This window comes from Bidens hawaiensis, unplaced genomic scaffold (genome assembly GCF_021521415.1).
Source record: "Bidens hawaiensis isolate Kalapana, Puna unplaced genomic scaffold, B.hawaiensis_p1.1 tig00048042_1, whole genome shotgun sequence".
Taxonomy (NCBI): domain Eukaryota; kingdom Viridiplantae; phylum Streptophyta; class Magnoliopsida; order Asterales; family Asteraceae; genus Bidens; species Bidens hawaiensis.
The window spans coordinates 46,746-71,014 of record NW_027498578.1 but is presented as its reverse complement, the minus strand read 5'-3'; the positions used below and the strand labels follow the sequence as shown (position 1 = coordinate 71,014).

The 24,269-nt window shown below is 36.6% G+C and overlaps 1 protein-coding gene, 2 non-coding genes and 1 pseudogene across 3 annotated transcripts; all 4 read left to right on the top strand.

Annotated features, from left to right (window-relative positions):
- The first annotated feature begins 14,654 nt into the window (after positions 1-14,654).
- On the top strand, positions 14,655-14,781 carry LOC143597264 (small nucleolar RNA SNORD14). The gene has a single exon (XR_013146863.1). It is a non-coding gene; the product is annotated as a small nucleolar RNA SNORD14 (small nucleolar RNA).
- Positions 14,782-14,823: 42 nt separating this feature from the next.
- LOC143597263 (small nucleolar RNA SNORD14) lies at positions 14,824-14,947 on the top strand. Its single transcript, XR_013146862.1, has one exon. It is a non-coding gene; the product is annotated as a small nucleolar RNA SNORD14 (small nucleolar RNA).
- A 19-nt stretch (positions 14,948-14,966) lies between these two features.
- LOC143597265 (small nucleolar RNA SNOR75) lies at positions 14,967-15,065 on the top strand (annotated as a pseudogene).
- A 7,032-nt stretch (positions 15,066-22,097) lies between these two features.
- Positions 22,098-23,861, top strand: LOC143597261 (DNA-directed RNA polymerase II subunit 4-like). Its single transcript, XM_077075814.1, has 7 exons — positions 22,098-22,123; positions 22,590-22,643; positions 22,768-22,876; positions 23,011-23,088; positions 23,457-23,490; positions 23,571-23,639; positions 23,728-23,861. Exons 2-7 carry the CDS (start codon positions 22,595-22,597, stop codon positions 23,803-23,805), a joined length of 417 nt encoding a protein of 138 aa, XP_076931929.1. The 5' UTR covers positions 22,098-22,123; positions 22,590-22,594; the 3' UTR covers positions 23,806-23,861.
- Positions 23,862-24,269: the final 408 nt, after the last annotated feature.

Sequence of the window (24,269 nt, the reverse complement as noted above, 5' to 3'; positions counted from 1 at the left end):
CCTGGTGCCATAGGTAGTTTACCCACAATATCCATGCCACACATCATGAAAGGCCATGATGAGGATATAGGATACATAGGTTCTGCTGGTTGATGTAGGATATTTGCATGCCTTTGACAAGCATCACATTTCTTTGAGTACTCCATGGCGTCTCTCTTTATTGTTAGCCAGAAGTATCCTGTTCTTAGGATCCTTGAGAATAGGGCTCTACCTCCAGTGTGATTACCACAATCACCTTCGTGAAAGTCTTTGAGCACTTCTTGAATTTCAAGATCCTCGATACACCTCAAGTATGGACCTGCAAGAGATTGTCTATACAGATGATCATGTAATAAAATGTATTGTGATACCTTAAGTTTGAAAGATTTAGGATTCTCCGTAGCTGGAATCTCTCCAGTTTGAATGTATTTTTTGATCGGTAGGATCCAGGATCCTTGACTATTTGAGGATAATGGATCCAATAGTACAATTTGTTTGTCAGTTGTTATCTCTCCAACTTCTTGTTCTCATATTGCTGGCGAGAGTATATGAATGATTGGGATCTTCGTGTCTTCTAGAATCTTCAAAGATGAGGCTAAATTTGCCAAAGCATCTGCCCCAGCATTCTCTTCCCTTTGTACATGTACAATGCTAAACAATTCAAAGTATTTTGATAATTCCTTCACAACATCTAGATATTTAATTAGTTTTTCACCTTTAACAGCATATGAGCCATTAAAGTGGCTAGCTATCAACAATGAATCTATATATACTTGAAGATACTTGATCATCATGCACTTAGCTAATTGTAAACCTGCGATTAGAGCTTCATACTCTACCTCATTGTTCGTTGCTTGGAATCACAGGCTATAGACTGGGGTAATATGTCCCCTGTGGCGATTTCAGTATAGTACCTAATCCTGTCCCTCTTGCGTTGGATGCTCCATCTGTGAAGAGGATCCAAGGATCCTTGGTTTCTTCTAGTTGCTGGACCTCTAGGTCAGCTTCCTTTTGCATATCACTGCTGAAATCAGCCACATAGTCTGCTAGTGCTTTCGATTTGATGGCTGTTATAGGCTCATACTGAATATCATATGCACTCAGCTTCACAGCCCACTTGGCCATCCTTCCTGACAATTCTGGTTTTCTAAGCACGTTCTTAACAGGATAATTAGTTCTCAAAATAATAGTATGTGTTTCAAAGTAATGTCTCAATTTAGTGGAAGCCATAATCAAAGCAAGAATTAGTTTTTCAAGGTGAGAATACCTGGCTTCCGCATCTAAAAGACTTTTACTTACATAATATACCGAGTGTTGTTCACCTTCATGATCCCTAACGAGGACAGCGCTTACTGCATTACCTGAAACTGCTAGGTAGAGATATAAGGATTCTCCATCCACAGGCTTCATTAGTGCTGGAGCTGAGGATAAATAATCCTTCAAGGCTTTTAGTGCAGCCTCATGCTTTTCTGTCCATTCAAACTTCTTGTTTTTCCTGAGGATGTCATAGAAGTCTTTGCACTTCTCCGAGGATCTGGAAATAAATCTGTTGAGAGCAGTTATTCTTCTCGTCAACCTCTGGACATCCTTAGCATTCGCATGAGACTTCAAGTTGACGATGCCTTCTATCTGCTCAGGGCTTGCTTCTATTCCTCTTTTGGTCACCATGTATCCTAGGAACTTCCCAGCCTTGACACCAAAGTGACATTTTGAAGGATTCAGCTTCATGTTGTACTGATCCAGGATGTTGAAAGCTTCTTCAAGATCTTTGAGGTGATCCTTAGCTCTCTTTGACTTCACCACCATGTCATCTATGTAGACCTCCATAGTCTTGCCTAACTGATCCTTGGACATCATATTCACCAATCTTTGGTATGTTGCCCTTGCATTTCTTAGTTCGAATGGCATAGCAATATAACAATATATGCCTGTAGGAGTCATGAATGTTGTATCCTCTTGATTAGATGGTTCCATCTGAATTTGTTGAAATCCAGAGGAAGCATCCATAAAGGTGAGCATCTCATGTCCCGCCGTTGCATCCGACATGGAATCTATATGTGGTAACGGGAAAGGATCCTTGGGGCATGCCTTGTTTAAATCAGTAAAATCGACACACACCCTCCACTTTCCATTCTTTTTAGAAACAACAACCACATTAGCTAACCATCGAGGATACTTAACCTCTCTGATCATCCCGGACTTAAGAAGTTTTTCAACTTCTTCTTGTATGATCGTGTTCCTCTCAGGAGCGAATTTCCTTTGCTTCTGATGGACGGGTTTAACTGATAAATCAAGGTCTAACTTGTGAATAATTACCTCCTTAGAAATAGCTGTCATGTCTGAATGCTTGAAGGCAAATGTAGACTTTCTTCGTTTTAGGAAGGATATTATATCCTCCTCGATCTCACTAGGGATACTAGATCCTAGGAACACTTTCACATCTGGATCCTCGGAGTCCAAGGATACTTCCTTTAAGTCCTTCTCACGAGCCTCCAGCACATCCCTATGATGTTGTTGTGGTTGCTATGCTATCGTTTGTTTAGCTGCTGGCTTCGTTGATGAAGAGTAGTAGTTCTTGGCTTTGACTTGGTCACCATCTATCCTTACTACTCCCCAAGGAGTTGGTAGTTTGATGCATTGATGGTAAGTAAAGGCCACTGCCTTCATCCCATGTAGCCAAGGCCTGCCTAAAATAACATTGCAACAAGAAAGGTTATCTATAACACAACATTTTTGGTAAGAATTCAACCCTTCAATGTATATTGGGAGTTTGATGTCCCCCAATGTCTTCTTGGTCTCTCTACTAAAGCTGACAAACACCGACGTCCTCAGGATGATTTTTGAATCCGGGATGTTCAGCTTCTGGAGGACATCATGTTGGATGATGTTGACCGAGCTTCCACCGTCGAAAAATATCCTGCGTACATAATAGTTAGCAATAAACAAAGTAACAATCAAACCGTCATGATGAGGATCCTGGATGCTTGATTTATCTTCTTCATCAAAGAAGATCCTTTTGTCTGTTGTCAAAGTGGTGGATATAACCGGTCGTTCCCCGTATCCAACTTGGTCTCCTTGGCCAGCCTCTTAGATGCTGAGAAAGAAGTTCCACATATGTCTGAACCACCAGAAATGAAGTTTATCACTTGAGCATCTGGTGGGGGTGGAGTTGCTTTTTGGGGAGCCTCTTCAGGATCCTGGATCCTGGACTTCTTTCTTCCCAATAGTTCCTTACAGTGGCCCTTACTTAGGAGGTATCCAATTTCCCTCCTTAAACCGATACAATCGTCCATCATGTGGCCAAAATCCTCATGGAAGGCACACCATTTGGATTTATCTCTGAAGGTGGTTGACTTGTCGTTCTTTCGGGGCCACCTTGCCTTCTCCCCTAGATCCTTCATGGAACAAATCAAGCCATGGGTATCTACAGAGAAACAATATTCTAAGATGGTGGGGTAATCCTCATCATCATCCTCTTCCTCAACAGCTCGAACGTTTTGATTGTTGAATTTGGAGTATGGCTTCGAATTGTTGTTTCTGTATGAGGATCCTTTATTCTTGTCAGGGGATTCTTGTTTCGTTTGAGCCCCTAACTGTTCCTGGATCTTTTTGTCATCTTCCAACCGTATGAACCTCAGTGCTCTGTTCCTTTCTTCATCTAAAGTCCTGTAATGAGTCATTACAAGATCATTATCAAAGGGGGAGCCCTTCTAAATTCCCATCTTGAATGCTTCAACAGCAGTAGTAATGTCAAGATTAGGGATTTCTAGAGCTTCCCTGCCAAACCTTGTAACAAAATCAATAAGGGATTCATCACTAGGTTGGATAACGCGGTATAAATCACTAGTTAACCTCTCAAATTTCCTACTACAGGAAAATTGATTGTTGAACAAGTTAACTAAGTGTGAGAAAGAAATAACAGAGAAGGGAGGAAGACTTAGCAGCCATTTCAAAACAGATCCTGATAGTGTGGCTCCAAAACTTTTGCATAGACAAACCTCCTTGAGCCTCTCAGGGATTGGATTAATTTCCATCATTTCCCTGTATTGGGCTACATGCTCCTCGATCAGTGGTTCCGTCATACACCTTCATGTTAGGGGTTTGAAAGCGTTTCGGGATCTCCGCGTCACAAATTGGTGGAGCAAATCTGGATAACTCATGGCTTCCTTTCGGTATCTTAGGAATTGGATGGATAACCGTGGTACACTGGATATCATATCCTTGAGTTTATGCAGTTCCTTAGCCATAGCTTGGTTGATACCTGCGTCCTGCATGGAACCATGGTTAGCATTTAAGGATATAGGATTATACATGTTACCTCTTTGTTGTGTAAAGGTCAGCATTCTAGAAGAGTGGCTGAGGTAAGAAGCGTCTGCTATAGAAGTTGGTCCACCCGAAGCTATGGTCTGCATAGGGATTATATCTCCTTCATGGACCTCGGAGAATATTTGATGTCGAGCCCCTGAGGATCCTTGATCCTGGAAGAAGGATCCTTGATTGTGAATAAAGGATCCCAATGGTTGAGAGTTGAGGGATCCTTGAAGATATGATCCGTATAACCCCAGTTGTAAGATGGATGATCCTTGTTGAAAAGTTGAGGATCCTTGAGCTAACTGACCCATGGACCCCGGTTGAAGGATGGATGATCCTTGCTAAAAATTTGAGGATCCTTGAGCTAACTGACCCATGGACCCCGGTTGAAGGATGGATAATCCTTGCTGAAAAGTTGAGGATCCTTGAGCTAACTGACCCATGGACCCTGGTTGAAGGATGGATGATCCTCGCTGAAAAGTTGAGGATCCTTGAGCTAACTGACCCATGGACCACGGTTGAAGTATGGATGATCCATGCTGGAAAATTGAGGATCCTTGAGCTAACTGACCCATGGATCCCGATTGAAGGATGGATGATCCTTGCGCATGTTGAACCAAGGATCCTGGAGTAGTGAAACCTAGCATCCTAGGCACTAGAGGAGTCTCATCCTCTGCTGGCCTCTTAGTCCTCTTGAGATCTTCGATCTCCCGAAGGATCCTCTGGTTAGTCTTGTTATGTTGCTCCATGTATGCTTTAACCTGTGAAAACATATTAGAAACATCATTGTTAGTAATAACTACCGAAGTGGCAGCGGTAGTTTTCGAGCTCTGGAAGACTGGTAGTTGTGTCTTGTTCCCAACAGCAGTAGCCCATGGTGCTCCCGTGATTGGCGGAGGCATCGGCGGCAAAGTTCTTGAGGAGAGAGGAACCGAAGTTGGCATGGTTGATGAAGCAGAGGTTGATTGAGAGGCCATTGATGGTGATATGGGTATGAAAAGTTGAATATTGAGAAGGTATTTTCTAGATTATAGCACCAATTGCCCCATGGTGGGCGCCAAATTGTTTTGGACAAAAATCTGCTAAGGATAATGTATCCAAATATGTGATTGTGAGGTTTAGTGCTAAGGTAACAATAATGAATATATGAACGAAATAAGGTTGAACACCATGATTTCTTGCGAGGAAAAACCTCTTTATCTTGTCAAAGGAAAAAAACCCCGGGTGATGACAACTCGTCGATCACCACTTTATTAATATCAAAAATGGTTACAAAGTGTTGGAGATAACGATTAGTAGTACAACTGAATGCTAGTGTGTAGTGTTAGAGAGAATCGTAGCTCTGCTCTAGTGTGCGAGAATACAAGTGATTCCTAACTGATCTGATATCTCGATTATAAAGAAAATAACAAACAACAACATTTCCTATTAATCCGCCACTCGTCCACAACCCCTTCAACGTTCTTTGACCACGGGCTGGGAGCTTCCAGTAGCGAACTTTGAGGTAGACTCAGTCATATGGTCGTTATAACTAGCTAACACATCACCATTCAAATACAATCATTAGTAAACAAATAATAGCGAGGATACTTGATCCTTTGTAACTTGAGACATATCTCCAGGATAACTTATCCATAAGACAGTCAAGGATAATGGATTCTCAGCATAAAATTCATGCCCTAAAAACCGGTATGAGCTATATTCAGGCTATGCCGATGCTATGGAGAACGTTGTTTACTGTGGAGGAGATCATTGAAAAGGAAGGTCTTGAGTTTGGTCTCTTGGAGCTTTCGTGTCTGTATTCTCTATTAACCCACGGTTCCAGCTGCTTTTTTTTAATCCAGACCTCGTCAACCAGTTCCTTTCAAGTGGATTACCACGAGTAGGATCCTGGATCCTTTGATAAGTTACTGATTATAAGTTATCCTTATTCTGATCTGTTTCTTTTCTTTTTACAGTGGACAACTTTGCTCTTCTCTCTGATATTCTGGGTGTCAAAGAAAGAGTTGCTACATTCTTGGCTCTGGATCCTGCTGATAGGACTTTCAAGGCCAAAACTCAAGATATTTCCCGAGAATCTACCCAAGAATCAGAATCAAGAGAGATGTCAAGTAAGTATTTTTAATATTTTTCTAATGATAAATAAAAGTAACAGAACGAGACTTAACTTTTTGCATATGTTCTGTAGGTGCTCAGAAGTCAAGCAAGTCCGCGTCCTAGTTTTCTTTAGAGGATATCGACAGTCTCATTTTCAAGAAGGAAGCTTCCGAGGCCATTACACTCCCTGAACCACGAGCTGTGACTACCTGTGCCAAGTCTGGAGCCTCCAAGAGAAAAAAGTCTTCAGAGTTTGAGGATCCTTTGAAGCTGAAAGGCAGCTCCACGAAATGCTGACCACTGTAAGGATCCTTGATTCTATCTTTTTTTGTTTAAGAATCCAATATTCTTTTGAAGATATTTTATCTTTGTCTCACTTTATCTTTATGTGCAGGCTTTGAACTCTTCCAGAAGCTATCATGAGAAGGTCGTCAAGGAGATGGAGGATACGCTATTCGGGATGCGGGCCATGGTTGCTGCCAAATACAAGGTTGTTTCCAAACTGATGAAAGAAAAGAAACAATTGAGGATCATATATCTGCAGTGAAGGCTCAGAACCAAGAAGAGGTGAAGCATGCCACAGATGAATCCAATATGTGGTCGACCAAATATGTGTTGCAGGCAAGGATCAAGATGGCTGCTGAAGCTGGTGATTCTTGCTTTTGACAAATCAACATGGGAGGTGGCTAAGTTGAAGCAGGCTCTGGTTTCGCTTGGAGGGAGTGAAGATGAAGCAGGTGAAAGAATTATGGCTACAGCTGAAGGGATCAGAGTTGGTGAAGGTGGAGTTTCGGCTGAAGAAGAAGTTTCTAAGGTGGGCGATGAAGGATGTTGAGCTTAGGTATGAGCCCACTTTTTATGTGTTTTTCTGTGTTTGAATCGTGATGGTTTGTAATAAGACAATATGTAATTAGGGTAAAGGATCCATGATCCTTAGACGGTAGAAAAGGTGAAGAGATCCTATTTTTAAGGGGATGAAGCCCTTGGTGCCCCTTCTTTTTATTTTCCCTGCAAATCATGAACAGCTAGTAACGCCTGTTTTAACCCGGGTGGATGGATCATGTTTAAGTGGAGACATCCGGGTTAACAGTTTTGGTAAATCAAGGTGGTATAATAATAACTTTTAATCCTTTATCTATTTGTTGACCGTTTATTATTATAAAACATAGTTGTTATGATTTATACTTTGAAAATATTTAAAAACCAATTATCCTTTCAAATAAAGGTTAAGGATCCTAGATCCTTGAAGATAATAGTTTTCCAAAATATAATTTGTAAGAGTATAAATTGTTAAATAAAGTTCATACTAGAAAGTCTAATTAGACCTAAGTTACCACAAACACTTCGATGAGACTCGTGGTTGCACTGGGAATACATGTTGCAAATATCTTAGAACTAAAGTCGATTAACCATATAAACTGGGGTCAAACCCAAATAAATTGGGGTCAAGCCCAAAATATTGGGGTCAAGCCCAAAGAATACCGGGGTCAAGCCCAAAGAATATTGGGGTCAAGCTCAAAGGATGTTGGGGCCAAGCCCGAATGTAAGTGACGTGAAAACGCCAAAACCATAGCTAACATGAAAACGTTAGAAACCTTGGCTAACATGAAAATGTTATAAATCTTTGTATGGTAAGTCTACCATTTTTCTTAGGATCCTCCATATAGCCGACAACAATGAAATTGTCAACCACTAAGCGTGTACTGGTCTCATTGCCCCGAACTATACTTTGGATAGCGTGCGCTCCAATCGAGAGTGTCAAATCTCTATTAATATGAAAGGTGAAAACCTTTAAACCTTAGAAGGTATAATCATTTAAGATTATACCTTAAACGTGGGAGAGAGGTGGCCAACCCCTTAACCTCTGTAAAATCACTTGAAATCTGCATTTTCCGCGTAAACTCAAAACTTAGTGAAAGTAGATGTTAAGAATATCGATATCTTTGATTAACAAATAAGTGACAAAAGTTAAAAGAAATAAATAGTAGGATAAGATTTAACGACTTAAGGATCCTTGAACCATTAAGCATCCTTGATCCTGATCACATAAAATACTTTTTGAGGGGGATGACATTCCAGGCTATTGGTAGTCGAACACCTTCCATTTTATGTAAGTGGTATGCTTCTTTTCCAGCTTCTGACTCGATCAAGTAAGATCCTTCCCACTTGGGTGCTAGTTTTCCATCTGCTAGATTAGTTGTATTTTGAAAGGTTTTCCTTAGGACCAGATCTCCTTCTTGAAACCTTCTGATCCTTATATTCTTGTTATATGCCCCAACCATCCTATGTTGGCATGCAACCATCCTAAAAGGCACGACACTATGTTTCTGGTGATTCGTTTATATTTCTTTTGTCTTTTCTGAAAGGTGACCACGGCCCCATGTCTACTGGGGCACGAACCCGTGTCCAGCTGCCCAGTATTTTGTATTTTCTTGTGGATTTTTGTCTTTTATTGCAGAGGAAAGCATGGGGGCGTGTTCCAAGGAGCATGGGGGCGTGTTTCAGTGTTTGCTTGGGTTTTCTTTGATTATCTTTGTCTTTTCGTTTGTTTATTTGTTTGAGGCTTAGGTTTACCTGAAAATGCATTTTAACATGATAAGTAACTATTTGAACAATATTATTTGACAGAAGTTGCAGTTTTTAAAGATTATTTGATGATAAAAAGATGTATAATTTTATATACATCAGTGTTCTTCCGGGTCAGTTGTGCCATCATAGACTTTCATGTTGGGAGTTTGGAAATGCTTTGGTATCTTAGCATCACATATGGGTGGAGCAAACCTGGATATCCTGTGACTTCCATCTGGAATTTCAGGAATAGGTCTGACCAATCCTGGAACTCTAGATATCATATCTTTTAACTTTTGTAACTCCTTAGCCACAACTTGATTGAGACTTGTATTATGCATAAAGCCCTGGTTAGTGTATAAGGATACGTTAATGTAGTTGTTACATCTTGGTTGACTGAAGCTTGATATCCCAGAAGAATATCTAGGATGGGGTGTCTCAGCCACAACAGTTGGTCCACCAGAAGCGATAGTTTGCATAGGAATGATGTCTTCTTCATGTACATCTGACGACCTTTGGTGTTGGATTCCTAAGGATCCCTGATTCTGCATAAAGGATCCTTTTGCTGATAGTTAGAGGGTCATTGATGAAACTTTACTAAGGATCTTGAATGAAAGATGGAGGATCCTTTTTGTGAAAAGATGGATGATCCTTGTTAAAAGATTCCTAAAGATCCTGGTTGAAGGATAGGGGATCGTTGAACATGTTGGGCCATGGATCCTAGTTAAAGGATAGAGAATCCTTGAACTTCTTGAACACGTTGGGCCATGGATTCTGGAGTGGTGAAATCTAGCATCCTAGGCACCAAGAAGTTTGATCCTCCGCTGGACGTTTTGCTTTCTTGATGTCTTTAATCTAACGCATAAGCCTCTGGTTAGTCTTGTTCTGCTGCTCCATATAAGCCTTAACTTGTGAACATAAAGCAAAAAACACCATTGTTAGTGGTTACCGCATGAGCGACATCATAGGATTTTGATCCTTGGAAGACTGGAGTTCCCGTCTTGCTCCCAGTAACATTGTTCCTTTGCAATTCTGTCAGGGGGGTGGGAATCGGCAAGGATATTTTGGATGAAAGGGAAACTGATGATGGCGTAGTGGTTGAAGAAGAGGTTTGTTGAGAAGCCACTGGTTATGGTATTGGTTGAAAGGGTTATAAATTGGTGAGAAGTTTTTTGGATTGAAACACCACTTGCCCCACGGTGGGCGCCAAATTGTTTTGGTCAAAAATCGGATTCAAGGATAATGCAACCAAATTAGTTTTGTGAGGTAGAGTGCTTGAATGACAATGGTGATTATATGAGTAAAAATGGAAAAGAACACAATGATTTTGTTACGAGGAAAAAACCTTGATCAGCAAGAGATCGCCGGTATAAAAACCACGGGTGATGACAATTGTCTATCACCGATATTATTAGTAAACAAAGTTATGAAGTACAAGGCGAGAGCTAAGGCAGTGATTACAAGAGAGAATGCTAAGTGTGTGTGTTACAGGTGAGTATGTTATGTGCCTATTCTACTGTCATAGCCTCATTATATAAATAATATATAATAACAGAAATCCCTATGTTTTAGCCTCTAATCAAGCCCATTACTTCTATTAGCCGTTACATCCTTTGACCACGTTCTTTAATGATTTTAATGGAGAAATAATAGGTTGGGCTCAGTCATTAACCGTTTTGCATGTGTTAATAATAACATCATAAAGAGAACAATTATTAGTAATCAATAATAAGTACTGAGGATCTTTGATCCTGACAAAATTTGGAACACGTGCTAAGGATTATTGATCAAAAACATATGTCAGGATAATATATCCAAAGCATCAAAATTGAGCCCTAACACCCCTTCTTAAAACCACTAGGCCCCTGCCAAACTCATCATTTGATACTTAAAAAGCATTATAGATTATGGCCTGCTTATTTGCCATAACTCGAGATCTTATCTTCCGGCCTTTACTGATATATAGCGGCAAGGAATCGTCTATTCATGCCTTCTCTGATGCTGACTGGGCTAGCTGCCCAGATGACCGTCAATCCACGAAGGGATTTGCTATACACATGGATTCCAACCTCATCTCTTGGATCGCCCAAAAATAGATCATAGTTTTCGATTATATCGGTGAAATAAAAAATCATGTTAAATTAAGTTTTTAAATGCTAAAGGTCTATACGAACCAAGAACAAAGAGGAAAGGATCGGCCTTCAGTTATAAATTATGAATGTGTACCATGGTCTTACTCAAAAGTATATTTATTTAAGAGCAAATATTTTAAGCTGTTAAATCATTTTTTTAGCCACAAACCAACCTATAGTCTAGCAAATATGCCAAAAAAATACCATTACTTTGCAAATCGGAAAAAAAGTTAGAATACTTAAACTGAATAAGTAAATTTAATAGTCAGATAAATATCAATCGCAATTCGAATCACAAAAGGAAATAGACTTCAGTCTCAAACTACAATCGGTAATAACACAAAGCTAATTCAATATACCTAACAAGCAGTTCAATTTCAAACTGAATTTAATGAATGGGTGTTTGGTACCTGATGTGAAGAAGATCCTTTTGGCTTTTGCAACAACTTTGAGGGATCAATCAGCTCAATCTCTATTCCATCTATGCGGTAAAAGAAATGGAGTGGCGAAGTAATCGACATTGGAGGCGTTTGGGTCGGGTAATGAACCACACGGGATCCAAATAACAAAACGGGTTTAAAAATGTGAGGAGGGCTGAGAGAGTGACAAATGACACAAAGTGGTATTCTTTTATTAGAGTAATAGATTGTGGTGAGACCCTTTAATCAGACGATAAAGTGGAACACGAGTGATCCATTTTATTACCCTTTTTATCCTATAAAAGCAATCATATGAAGTAATATAATGAATTTAGTTTAGAAAACCAAATAATATAAAGGCTGGTTTTAATAACGATTCAATTAAGTCAGAGGCGAAGTTTGACAAACAAAGGGGCAAGGGAAGAATGGATTCTTCGTTAAGCTTCGTCCTTGAATTAGGTTAAGGGGGTGTTTGGTACAGAGAAAAAAAATGAGAAGAAATGGAAATGGAAATAGGAGAGAAATGGAATTGGAAAGAAATGGAAATAGGTGGAGAATTGAAAATCATTTCCTTTGTTTGGTAGAATAGAGAAAAGAAGTGAAAATCATTCTCCTTCTCTCAACCTAACTCTTCCAGCTGCCACCAACTCCACCTTCTCCTCTCTCTCTCTCTCCGGCGACCGTTCTTCCTCCTCTATCTTCTTCTAATCCACCACGGCCACCAACCACTAAAACCACAGCTGCCGCCAACCACTCCGCCGCGATTTAGGGTTGCTAGTTGCGAACGGACGGACGCCGGTCGGAGTAGGACGCGACGGAGTAGGGTTCCGCCAGTCGGAGTAGGACACGAACGGATGTTTTTGCGTACATCATCGCCGGAGTTGCTAGTTGCAACGCGACGGGGTAGGGTTCCGCCGTGCCGGACATCATCGCCGGTCGGAGCAATGGAAATAATACCATACACACTTTTTGCCTACACCGAGAAGACAGATGAGTAGAGCAGAGAAGCGATGGTGGCTCACAGAGAATTCCATTTCTCTTCAAAATGGAGAGAATTGGATTTCTCAATTTTTTGCCTACACCCAATTCCCAGAGAAATCCAATTCTCCCCCCAATTCTCTACCTAATTCTCCCAAACAATGGAAATCCAATTCTCCACCTTCTTTTCTCTCTACCAAACACCCCCTAAGAAGAAACAATAGCTTTGTATATATTTTTTTTTGGGTATGAGAATAATAAGACTGAAAAAGAACATTCCACAAGTATGACATAGGTGAGGGATTTGGTGGTACTTAACCCAACTACAAGAAATCATATACTCATTTACCTAGACAACATATCCTCAATTTTTTATTTTATTTTATTTACTCTTAACCGTGTTCTAATAATCCTACTAACTACTTATTCATACAAAATAAAGAAAAAAAAATTAAGACATGTATTTTGATGATATTATTTATAGTTAAATATATAAAAATAAGACCATATAGAAAAAATATATATATATTTGAGAATTCCAACTGTTATATTTTAACAAACTAACGATATACTGATTCTCACAGTTATGTCGGACAAATACCCGTTAGGTATAGGACATGATTTTACAACTGACTATGAGATTGATATTACTAATACTCGTTATGTACACGTCACATTGTCATCCCCACTTCAATATCAGAAACTTCATTAGGTAGTAAACTCATGAGCTACCGAAGCTCCAAGATCTTACCGAATTACATATGCTATCACATTTTATTCGCTACTACATATTAAAGTTTTCACCTAACTTCAAAGTCACAATTAACCCTAAACGATCATTTCCTATGCCATTTTCTCCATTTGAGGCAATTTGATACATTTATAATGAAGTATCCTAAAGGTGGTGACCCTCTAGGCCTTTACCCCTTGAAGTATTGAACCCCATAAGAGGCTAATCCATTAGTTTGTTAAAAACCCTCTCATGGAATTGAAGCCACATGGTATACCTAGTACTAATCACAATAATCTTGGACAGGGATATACTCTCCATAGCCTCCCCACATTCCTTATTCTTCTTAATGATGGCGCATATGTTACCAAACAACCCCTAAAACTTTGTAAGATTTACGTTTAGTGCCTTTTTTTACAATATTATTAATCTATAATATATATAAACGAAAACCCAAAAATACTAGGTGTCATGATGTGGTCATTCCCCCCTTTTTGGAGTCACAAGTTTGCTTGATTTTTAAATGGAGACTTCTCATGCATTTGACCCGAATTCACGGGTATGGGTCGCATCAAACCCAGATATTTTTTAAACGAATTATAACATCTTATTAAATTAAAAACTCATCTCACCAAATATTTAATATAAAAATCCTATAAAGTATGGATATACTAAAAATTAATATCTGATTTATTTAAAAAAAAAGATATATATTATCTATAATTAAAAAACCAATTTTATAGCAAAAAAAAATAAAATAAACGGGTCTTGGGTCTCACCAAACTCAAATAGCGTTTAAACCGGGTTATAACATCTCATTTATTTGTGAAACAATTTATTATCAAACCTTAAATATATTATTAACTTTCATACAATAAAAAGATAAAAATTTAAAAAATAAATAAATATTAGAAACAAATAATATAAAACAACTCCTATAATACGGGGATAAAAACTATTGACAATATAAAAACGAATTTTTTTAATAAATGAAATGCCACCTATATTACGAGGTGTTTGGCTAAGTTTTTTTCTTTTTGCTTTTGGAGGGGTAAAATGTCCAAAAAAAACCCCTCTAAAAAGCTTTTTTGTTTTCTGAAGGGGTATTTTAGACATTTTACCCCTCCAAAAACAAAAAAGCAAAAACAAAAAGATTAGCCAAACACCCCCTTCAAGTATAGAATTTTAGGAATAATCTGGGCTTACATATATATTTTCAAAATAACTTTTGGACGAAACTGTAACAAAAAATGGCGGCCGTCAGAAAAACCCTAATTCCCAAACCCCTGTGTGTGTGTGTCTATATAACAACACCATTCTTGACCACTTTAATTCATCCCAGACAATTGTTTAGTTTATAAAGTCACTAATATCTTCTGCATCGTTTTGTATATTACTGTTATTTTTTGAGTTTCTGTTTTGTTAATTTTGTTTAGTGGGTATCGATGATGAAATGTTTTAAGGCTTGTTTCTCATGAACATTCGCAGTGGCCGCCTGATTGAACTTTCGCCTTCGCCAGGCTTGAGAGCTCATGCTGCTTTATTCCTTCCTTGGATGTCTGAGATACTCTTTCAATTTGAAATTTGTTGATTTTGATTTGTTGTTTGAAACTAGTGATAATAATCTTAAGGCCTGTTTCTCAGAAACATTCGCAGTGGCCGACTAAGAGCTTTCGCCTTCGCCAGGCTTGAGAGCTTATGCTGCTTTATTCCTTCCTTGGATGTCTGAAGTTTCAATTTATTATTAGGGTTTCTCAATGATGATTTCATTCATAGATGACGAGTCTGATTAATCCATTCTATTCTATTTTATTCATCATGAAGACCAATTGAGGCATTTGTCTGAGAGATAACCACCCTGTTTCTGTTATTGTATTTGCAGTTTGATTTTTGTTTTATGTTACTTTATTTTTATGTTATAGCGTTGGCTTTAAAAGTGAGAGGCGAAGAAGATCGAATGGTTTAAAATATCATGGGTTTTTAGCATTCTGACTTTTTATGAAGCTATATTTAAGTATTATATGTGATTTAATATATAACTTACCTACACATTCAATCTAAAATGTCATTCAACCTAAAATGTTTATTGAACATCATTTAAATGCTTAAAAACCGCTTGTGTACGAAAGGCGAGCTCTTGCATTGGTTTGCCTTAGGGGTGCTTTTTTAAAACTAGGTTTTTGCTTGACTTTTAAATTTTGTAGTTGTTGGTTGTATGGAGTCGATGATTGATTTAACAGTCACCTAGAATTGATTTGGAAGTACATTATTTGAAAAGTGAATTTTGTTTATGTTTGGTTTTTTAAGTTAAAGCTGGTCATGGTTTTTTGCGTGTGCCAATTGTTGAATTGTAGATGTCTAAAGTTTGCCAACTGTTTTAAGCAGTCAGAATTGAAGCAGAGTCAGAAAGGTGTAATTTGTTGAAAGTTTTTGTGGAATGTGGTGTGAAAGATTGTTAAATGCGTAACGGAGGCGACAGACGCTGCACTTTCTTTATTGGTTTAGAACTATGATGTATGTGTAATATTGTCCCCTTGGTGTGAACGTTCAAGGGAAACCGCCCCTTGTTGGGGTTGTGCTGATTGGTAGCGTTAGAGTTGCTGAATGTGGATATTGTCCAAGGGAAAACGCCCCTGGTTGAAGAAAACCCTCCAAATTGAAGCTTCAGAGAGCCTTTTTCTGATGCGATTAGATGAATTCTGTTTCTCAACCCCACACTAGATCGTCAACATCCGAATTATATCAATCGTGGCAGCTTTGAAGGACGTTGTTAATATAATGGACTGTTTGTTTATGTTTAATGATCTCATTTTTGTGTATTTGCTTAAATGTTTATTGGACTGTTATTTTTGAGGTTTATGTTGGGCAACTGTTTAACGAGCTATTCATTTGTTATTTTTTTAAATAAAGTAATGAGATTATAGAAATTTTCCAAATTTTAGTGAAATTAACATTGGGGCCAAAATGTAGTGACACCATTAATACCTTTTCCAAGCAAAAACCTTAAAAACACTTTACAAGTGACTAATCTTGTAATGTCATCTTATTTCTACGTTCAAGTATCCACAAATCACAAAATCATTGACCGTATCTACTTACAATTACCCTAAAACTTGTTATTTTTACGTATAATTTGTCATTAGTTAAATCGAATGAAATATGAAAACGAGATAGACATGAAGAATTTGAGTGAAATAAAGATGTTTTAATGAGTTTTTTTTTACCAAAATGGGGAGTGGGGTAAAAGTATTTACTAAAATGGGGATTTTTGTTTCTATCACTTTTTATTTCTTTAGGCGCTTAAAAAAATTAAAAGGATTTTGAGTAAACCAATAGTGTGTTTCGATTTTTTTAAACAGGTATCCTCACATGTTTTTTTATTAATATTTAAAACAACTAACTATAATTTTAATTTTTTTAAAACTATTTTTCCTATCTTTTCTTAACTACAACTAGTCATCTAAAATAAACTTAAAAAAAATAAGAAATGAAGAAAAAGAAACTAAACAACCGTTCAAATTAAATGTTCACAAATCAAATACATAAAAATAAGAATGTCAAATAAAGTCGACTTGCTTAATACAAATTATAACAAAAATGACGAAATGATTCAAATCGCTTAAGCATCCTTTCTTTTAGGCTTACAGGGACATGTTGACCGATTATAACCGGGTTTTCTACAAATTCCACAATTGTTAACACTTTTACTTCTTTAATGTCCATTATATTTTGTAGCCTTGTTGAGCGAGGACGGTTCTTTTTATCCCGCTTTAAATGCGAAACTGAAAGTAATTCTCTAAAAGATGTGGATGGCCAATAAGTTTCACAAGGAATCAGAAAAAACTCAGATGACCAAGTACCTTAATAATCTAGAATTAAGTAACGTTATGAACAAATACAACAAGCAAGAATCAAACAAAATATTAAAGAAATCAAATAATATCAAATCAAATTGAAATATCAATAATCAATAGAACCCAACATCACACTTTACTATTGAAGAACCTATATTGAGAGCCATGAAAAATCTTCTACAAAATCAAAATAATATTTGTGGAGTTCTTTTTAAAACCCTTTACTAAAAAGAAATAAATAAAAAAGTGATAGAAACAAAAAATCCTTATTTTAGTAAATATTTTCAAAATCTTCTATTATGGTAAATATTTTTCTCCCACTTCCCATTTTGGTAAAACACTCTTAATTTTTTTAACTGAACTTATAGCATAATTTCTAAAATAAATTATATTTATATTTTAAAAGAAATCAAAATAGAATGTTATGAATCTATATTAAGGAAAAGGAAAAGAGAAGTTTGACAACAACAAATGTCGTCATGTCTATTATAAGTTTTCTTTGAACTAGCAGTAAACCCGCACGATGCTGCGGCGACAGCAATATGTTTAAATGTTTTTAGAAGTTACAAGATATGTAATTATCATAAAGATAACAAATAGCAAACAAATATTAACAAATTATTAAAAAAACATATTCCCTTTTGAACATATAATCAAATGTACTTTTTTTTCTAGACCAATTGAGTGAGGCTTAGCCATTGTGTTGACATCTGTAATAAATATAAAAATAAGTTAAATTCTCAAAAACCTTTTAAATGAGATAGCATAAAATACAATAATACACATGCGTACCTCTCTTAAGAATATAGTAGACAATAAAACTCGAAAAATGGTTTCATAACCTTCATTTTGTGTCTATATGAAACATCAACCAGTGACGAATAAAGAATTTTTTTTCTCATGGGGTTCACTTTTCGGGGGAGGGGGTCCCGCAACCCCACAGCTTACGTCATTGATCCAGATCAGCCTGTGAAATCAACTTTCCCAAGACTCGTGTTTGCAATCTTCATAAACAACCAAAGATTTAATGTCCACCCATAGTCAACCCATTTGGCTTACAACACGTGATAACTTGAACGCGTTTTGACTTATCAAAGTCCTTGATCATTGACCAAAATCAACAAAAAAAAAAGATCGAAACTCACCAAAATTTATAGTTCTTTTAAAGTGACACGAAATCATTTTATTTTATCCCATGCACATATATATATTTCGTAAATCTTACATCGGAATGTCAACAAAAATAAATGCGTCGTGATTGTAATGTTGAAATTTATATATTCAAAGATATAAAAGAAAAAAAGAAAATATAGATGAATATATGGGTAAACTTAAGGGGGTGGAAGGATAATTATTAATTAAACTTACAAAAGTTGAATATAATTGAGAGGTTAAATTTGTAATTATATTTGAGGTTTATAAGTGCATATATGAGTTGTACTCTTATGCTTATTAACTTGTACATTATCATAAACACCTCAAAATAAAATAAAATTTACATTGAAACGTCGACAAAATTAAGCACGTTGCAATAGTAAAGTCGGGTTTTTTTAAAACATAATATATTAAAAGATATAGAAGAAATAAAAATTTTAAATGAATTTGTCAAATAAATGGGTAAAGTTAAGGGAGTTTATTTGTAATTACTTGATAAATTAACAAAGTTTTATTGAAGTTAAATGATCATAATTGTAAATATATTCAAAACTAAATATTCTTAACCGTACATGATGTCTAAAATACTATATTACCCCTCCGTTTTTAAATTTGTATGCATTATAGATTGTAATTTATGCAATAGTGTTTGTACCTTTTAAAATTTAGAAGGACCTTTACTCATGCATTATATATAATAGAGATAGAGATAAATAGTAAAGTTAGATAATGAGAATAAAATGCAAAGTAGTAAGCAGTTGAGGGACAAAAAATACATATCGGCATAGTTAAAGACACCTTTTTGGAATAGTTCTGTTATGTTCGTAACGACGTCATTCGTTAATAACTTACCTGTTTGTTTGTTCACACCAGCAGTTTCATCATCATCATCATCGTCATCTTCTTCTTGCGATCCATTTCCGGCACACTCGCATTCAATCAAGGTATCATGAATCTAAACAGCTAAAATCGATTAACCTGTTTTATTTCAATTTCATCAATCAATTAGGGTTTGAAGAAATGGCTTTGAGGCAATTGCGTTTGCTGCCTTGGCGTTCGACTGCTCGATATTCCTCCAGCTCAAAGCCTTACCATGGTATGGCAATCACATTCACACGCTTCATTTTTGTTTATTGATTTTCATGCATCGATGATTTAATGAGGTAGTGGGAGTAGGGTAGGCGGTTATGTAGCCGCGGCTTCTGTATCACGTTTAAAGCAAGTGGTACAAGCATATTACATGGTTATGTAGCCGCCTTTTCTTGTTTGGTCTTATGTAAATTTAGTTATACCAAACTACAACAATGAAAATTGTTTGATGTTTACAGTGGAAGTTGGGATACCGGAGTTCTTGAACGGGATAGGGAATGGTGTCGAGACTTATGCAGAAAAACTCGAAGCTGAATTTGGGGATTTGCAGAACCTGTTGGTTGCTCGTTCTATGAAGCTCAAGAAAATCAATGTTGGAGGCGATCCGAAAGTTTGCAAACACGTAAGTATAATATTATCTGGCTTGATCTGATAGTGAGTTAAGTATTTGCTTCATGGTGATTTTTGAGATTATGCTGAGTGGCATCTGTTTTGTTTTTGCTTTTGGATTACATATATGATATAGGAGCACATGCGAGACGCTTAAAGGCATTTATCCAAAAGGAAAAACGCAATACTTTCGTGTGTGCGAGACATTGCTCTATGTGCAACCAAAAGCGGCCTTCCTCATCATGTAAACAATTTATAATATTTTCACCGTTTTGGTTCAAAGTTGGTCAAATTTTGTGGAAGGCCTATTATACTATGTTAAAACATCCAAAGTGGTGAAGAAATTATGAAGGGTTTTCTTGATATGCAATACAAATGAGAGAGATGTAACTTCTCGTTATAAATAAAGCTTATTTGGTTTTACATAGAGCAACGCCTCACTTATGTGATACATGCGAGTCACCTTTTGTGACCAAAAAGTCTTGGATCATAACGCACTTTTATTAACCAAGATGCGCATTGAATTATGGATACGTATTTGCATTTGAACTTTTTTGAATTATTGGAAACTTAAATATTGTGATTTTGATGCAACAGAGAAAGCTGATATTGAAGTATGCCCACAAGTACAGGCTAGGACTTTGGAGGCCTCGAATTGAACCTCCAAAATCCAAAAAATGAGACTTGGGAAAGCCGTATTAGGAGATCAACCAAGACGTTAAAAGTGTTTTGACAATAACTAGCAATCATAGTTTGTTTATTTTACGTGAGGGTATTTGGAATTTATATATGCATTTTTTTTGCAGTTATTCATTTGGTTATTATTTTTTGTTTAAAATAACCTATTTCAAATTACCAAACGGATTCAGTTACAACAGAGAGGCAGGTAAGCCGGCAACAAGTTGCGCCGCCACCCCTTTGTCTGCAGAAACTGTTATTTTCAATCATTTTGTGCTCTACAAGAATATCGAGAAATAAGAACCGCGTCTGCAGAAACTGTCTATTTTCAGTTTAGTTATAGATTCTAGGACACCGATTTGCAGTTTGATCTGGTCTACAGCTGTAGTCTTTTATCTTTAAAAGCTCATGCTTTTATTTGGTTCACAACCTTGTTTGGGACATAGCTGGTTTTAAACTAAAACTGGATCGGTCCTAATCAGCTTTGATTTGTCTGAAACCAATATAAGTTAGGGAATGATTGGCATTGGTTCATGTGTTACGCGTATTTTGCTGTATTCGGTATATTTCCTTTTAGAAATTATGGATCTGTTATCCACTGTTTTCTTAAAAGCTAAAACATGTTTGGTACTTGATTGTATATCTATAAAAACCAGGCTACCATGGGTCTCTTGATAGAATCCATAATTAGGGTGACGAAAAACTAAACGAAGAGGGTGTGGTTTTGTTTATATATGTCTTAAAAAATGTATTTTTCTACATTCTAGGTAAAAAGATAAAATACTTTTATTACGTTGACTTAAAACGTCTATTAACATTAGAGACCAAATCTGTAATTTTACAATGAGTTGGGTTTGTGACGTGTATTGCAGGGGCGCAGCTTCTCAAACAAACTTGTCCAAGCTTCGCCACTGGTGTATTGGTAATCATAAGTCTCATTCCCAGTTGTAAAACAATCGTAACTATAATTTATGTTTCTTCGAGTTAGGGATGCCAATGAAATGAGTTTGTGACGTGTATTGATAACCACAGTCTCATACCTAATTGTAAAACCGCCTCATATCTGACTTAGTGTCTGCAATGCCGCGTGTATTAGTTATGTAATTGTCGTCATATATGCCCGTAAAATTTGTTAAAAGTTAAACATTGGAATTTTCAAATACATATTTATCTTGTTTAACTTTTTATATAGTTTTTTTAAGGAAATTAGAAATATACACCCTAAGTAAGAATTAGTGAAATGATATTTGTCTAAGGATAAATGAAAAAGAAAATAGAAATAAAATGTTTTAGGTGTAGTTTTGGTAAACAAGGTTGGGTATCATTTTATCTCATACCTATAAAACTTTTCTAAACTAATCTTATACCCGGTCTCTTACATGTATACCAGTCCCTAATGCTTGTTTTTTCGAATTTGCATGTATGCTCGGATTCGTTTCAAGGTTATCACAAATGCTTCAATGGACATAAGAAGGTTTTGAAATATACTTGTTTTCTAAGTACTAGTAGTGTAGGTAGCTAATATACTTAGAAGTTGTATGGTATTGAAGTATTGAAACATTGTTATTTAGAGGACCTATCTGTTGTATAATATAATATAATATGATCGAACGGCGTCGTTTTTTATATAATATAGCCTGAGCAACAAGCAGATACATACATCACACATTCGTCGTCCATCTTCTTCTTCTTCGTTATTAATTCTGTGAGACTCATAATACATACATATATCAATCAATTAAGGTGTCATCTGTCCTTCTCTTCACCTTAATCGATTCGTTCAATTTCTTGTATTTGTAATTTAGGGTTTCTTCAATTTATATCTATCTATCTATTTGTCTTTGACGCCTTGAATTGTTTGATTTTAGGCTAAACGCTCCTTTGAATACGTTTAATTGATTCACTTCTCATTGTTCAATCTGATCTTATGTTTTTATTTAAGTCATAACAATAATAAATACAGATTAAAACACTAGTGCCTGCCTGCACATTATTTGTGCCTATTTTGTATTTAAATAACTATAAACTGTAAATCCTTATACAAAAATCAGCATAATTAACCTTTACCATATAATTATCTGGTGCTTTTCCACCATTTGGAGATTGTCAATAACTGAATATTATTATTTTTTTATTGTATGGGATACTTTGGCTACAATCTTTTTATGTACTTCTAACTATGTTCACAGGCGCAAGTTATCAGTGACAGTCGATATGTCTGGTGAAGAGGAAGAGAATGCTGCAGAGCTCAAAATAGGCGATGGTACTGCTTTCTTTTCTTGTTATTTATCTCCACATATTTAATGTCATATATGCAATGATGAGACTGTGTTCGTTTTGTTTTTCTTTTAAATTTCTTGTTACTGATAGCTGCATACTGTTTTCAGAGTTTTTGAAGGCCAAGTGTTTGATGAATTGTGAAGTCGCCTTGATTCTTGAACGCAAATACGAGCAGCTTCAACAGATGTCTGAAGATCCAATGAATCAAGTTTCTCAGTGAGTATAAATGTTTTATTCAATACATCTTGCTATTAGTATCTGATACGACCCGAATATTAGTTTTCTGATATAATATTGTTGCTTATTATTTTAATCATTAATATTACCAAATGTTTACGCTTTTTGGTCAGAGTGTTTGAGAAGTCCCTGCAGTACGTGAAGCGTTTCAGTCGCTACAAGAATCAAGATGCTATCAGACAAGTTCGAGAGTATCCTTGATTACATGCATATTAATTTTCTGTCTATTACACACGTGCGCGCGCGCGCACACACAAATAGAGACTAATAGACATACAGTATGCATGTCAGCAGTCTGTATATGTATTTGTGTATGTGTGCGTGTGTATGTGTATGTATATGTATATACACACACACGCCTCACCCTTTGTCTTGGGTGTATGCTTTTTTTTTGCGCCTTATGCCTGAGCAAAAGTGGCCCCGGTGTGCCTAGGTGACAACTGGGCTCGTGCAATTAGGCGGCAATGTGCTTGGGTGGAAAGCGGGCCATTTTCTCTTTTGACTACTTAGGATGCTTTATGTAGCGAATGTAGTTTGATTTTTCTTAACTAACATTTAGATTACTGAGTAGATACCAGTTAGCAGAATTTGAGGTAATGTTCTCTGACAATCGTTGTCTAATTATTACCTATTTGTCTTGTTGGTTTTGATTCTAAACATCATATGCGTGCAGCTTTGTGTTCTTGGAAACCTTTGCCCTGAAACTGTGGAGGAAGCAATCGCTATGGTCCCATCTATCAAGGTACTTTAAATTGCTTATTATGAATTTGTTGCCAATTTGAATATGTTTTTGCAGTCGTTGAAAGTTTGATTTGATTATGCTTTTGCAGTCGAGGGGACGTGGACATGATGATGAAGCTATAGAGAAAATGCTGAATGACATGTCTTTGATTAAGAAGTTTGAGTAGTTTCCATGTCCTGTTTCTCTTCTCATTTCAAAGGTTTCTTGATTTGGAGCGAAAGTACCCACCCGTAATATGCTGTAGTGATTTGTACTAAATGCCTTGGACGTTGTACCTGAACCATCTACTTGCTCTTTAATGACTATCAATTGCATCTTGTTTCTTCAGTTTCATAGGCATGTGGCATAATGTGATGAGGATGTGCCACATGCTATGTTAGTCTTTCAATACTGCACCACTTCCAATATATATAACCTTTGTGAGTGTGATATCAAAGCTATGTGTAAGTTTAAACTAGTTGAATTTTACTGGATATGTTTGTTTTGTAAGTCAACCATAGCCTACTTATGTTGCACGTTAACCTTTTAGGTTAATATAAGGTTGATATCAAGTACTAGGTCAAAGCGCATAATCAAACCTTTTAGGTTCATACAATGTTGATATGAAGTATTGGGACATGATCAAACGTT